We start from the raw sequence: 1,458 nt of genomic DNA, 5'->3' as shown, positions 1-1,458 counted from the left end.
CTTTAACCTGTGCATTGGGACAGTGTAACCTATCCTGCTTTTCCAGCAGTTTCTCCACTTCTTGCTTTTGATTAAGGAAAGATGCTGAGGTATTAGTTGGAACTGNGTAGCAATCATCTTTCCTACTTTGATCTGTGCGGCCTGAAGATGTCCTAGACCAGTGCCTCTTAGAACCGCGCGAAGACTCTGAACGATCCCTCTTGCTTTTCTTATGCCCTTTATGGCTAGAAGAGGAAGGAGAGGAGGAGGAAGAAACGGGCTCATCCGCAGAAGAAACACTTGAAGAGGAGGAAGATGATGATTTTCTTCTTTTCTTCTTTAGCCTTAAAAAAATCAGTTGGCTCATCAGACATGTTAAGTATAAAAACATTAGTCAAATATTCCTCAAGATTTTACCCTAGTTTGGATCACTTGAAGATGTTGTAAATAAGCTACCATTCAGACATAATAACAGTCTCAATTACTTCAGGTTTTACTATGAAGCATGGTTTTTGAGAACACCTATGAAGAAAGGTGTCATTATAAGCAAATGCAGTACTTGTGAAAGATGCGGCAACCTTTCTGGCATTGTTTATGCCTACCTGAACATGTCAGAAGCAGCCTGAGTTTTCTACCTGCCTATCCCTAGATTCTTCATGTTCCCCTTCAGCATTATGAACATTTTGGGGCCAAACAGTTCTTTAGTGAAGTTAAGAGTAGACTGTCTTGTGCACTGTAGGATGCTGATACAAAGGATCCTACGTCCTCTACACATTCCACAACTCACAGTAAGTATAGACCAAAACCAACAGTATCTAAGAAACATAGGTCTTCTTCTAAAAGCCCATTTCCCAGAAAGTAAAAGTAAAAGTAACTTATTCTGTACTTTAATATAATTTTTAAAAACAATTTTAGCCTTAGATTTTACTTTGCTTAATTTCCTAACATGTGGAACTATGCTTGCTAAGAATTATCACTTGGGATACTTTTTTATTACTTACTTTACCTTCATATGGCACTTTGGGTTCAACTCTGTTGCTTTTTATTTAAAAAAAAAAAAGTGAATATTATAGTTTACCTTTTCTCCTCTTTTAAGAGCTTACGCAACTTTTCTGCACTTGTTTCNATTTTCTTTGTTTTCTGCTTCTCTTCCTTTTCAGCTTGTTTTTCTCTTAATTCCAAAGATTTCTTTTAGAACCCAGATATCGGAAAAAACCACACGTTAAAAATAAAAATAGCACAATATGCAAAAACCAGTATTTAAAAACCACCCCCCAACCAGAAACCCAGTTTAGGATAACCGAATCACCACAGAGCCAGTATTAAACAAGAGATATTTTTCCAAATAAAAAAATCAATGATACACATTTGGCATTAATCATTTGAATGGCCAGAACAATATTGAGGACCATATTGCAGTTGGTATCCCAAGAAAAACAGGGAAGCCATTGCAGTAGTACCAGTGACCCAGAATGCAAG

The 1,458-nt window shown here is 36.9% G+C and overlaps 1 protein-coding gene across 1 annotated transcript in view; it reads right to left on the bottom strand.

Annotated features, from left to right (window-relative positions):
• Ttc14 (tetratricopeptide repeat domain 14) overlaps positions 1 to 1,458 on the bottom strand; it is a 9,910-nt gene that overhangs the window by 1,612 nt on the left and 6,840 nt on the right. The window contains exons 10-11 of the mRNA XM_021196167.2: positions 1,058 to 1,167; positions 1 to 323 (exon numbers count right to left, since the gene is read on the bottom strand). The exon at positions 1 to 323 is cut by the window's left edge and continues 1,612 nt beyond it. Of these exons, the coding sequence (XP_021051826.1) occupies positions 1 to 323; positions 1,058 to 1,167 (433 nt within the window). The remainder of the gene's footprint in view (positions 324 to 1,057; positions 1,168 to 1,458) is intronic.

This window comes from Mus pahari, chromosome 4 (genome assembly GCF_900095145.1).
Source record: "Mus pahari chromosome 4, PAHARI_EIJ_v1.1, whole genome shotgun sequence".
NCBI lineage: Eukaryota > Metazoa > Chordata > Mammalia > Rodentia > Muridae > Mus > Mus pahari.
The sequence above is the reverse complement of the archived record's forward strand: the minus strand, read 5'-3'. Positions and strand labels throughout refer to the sequence as shown.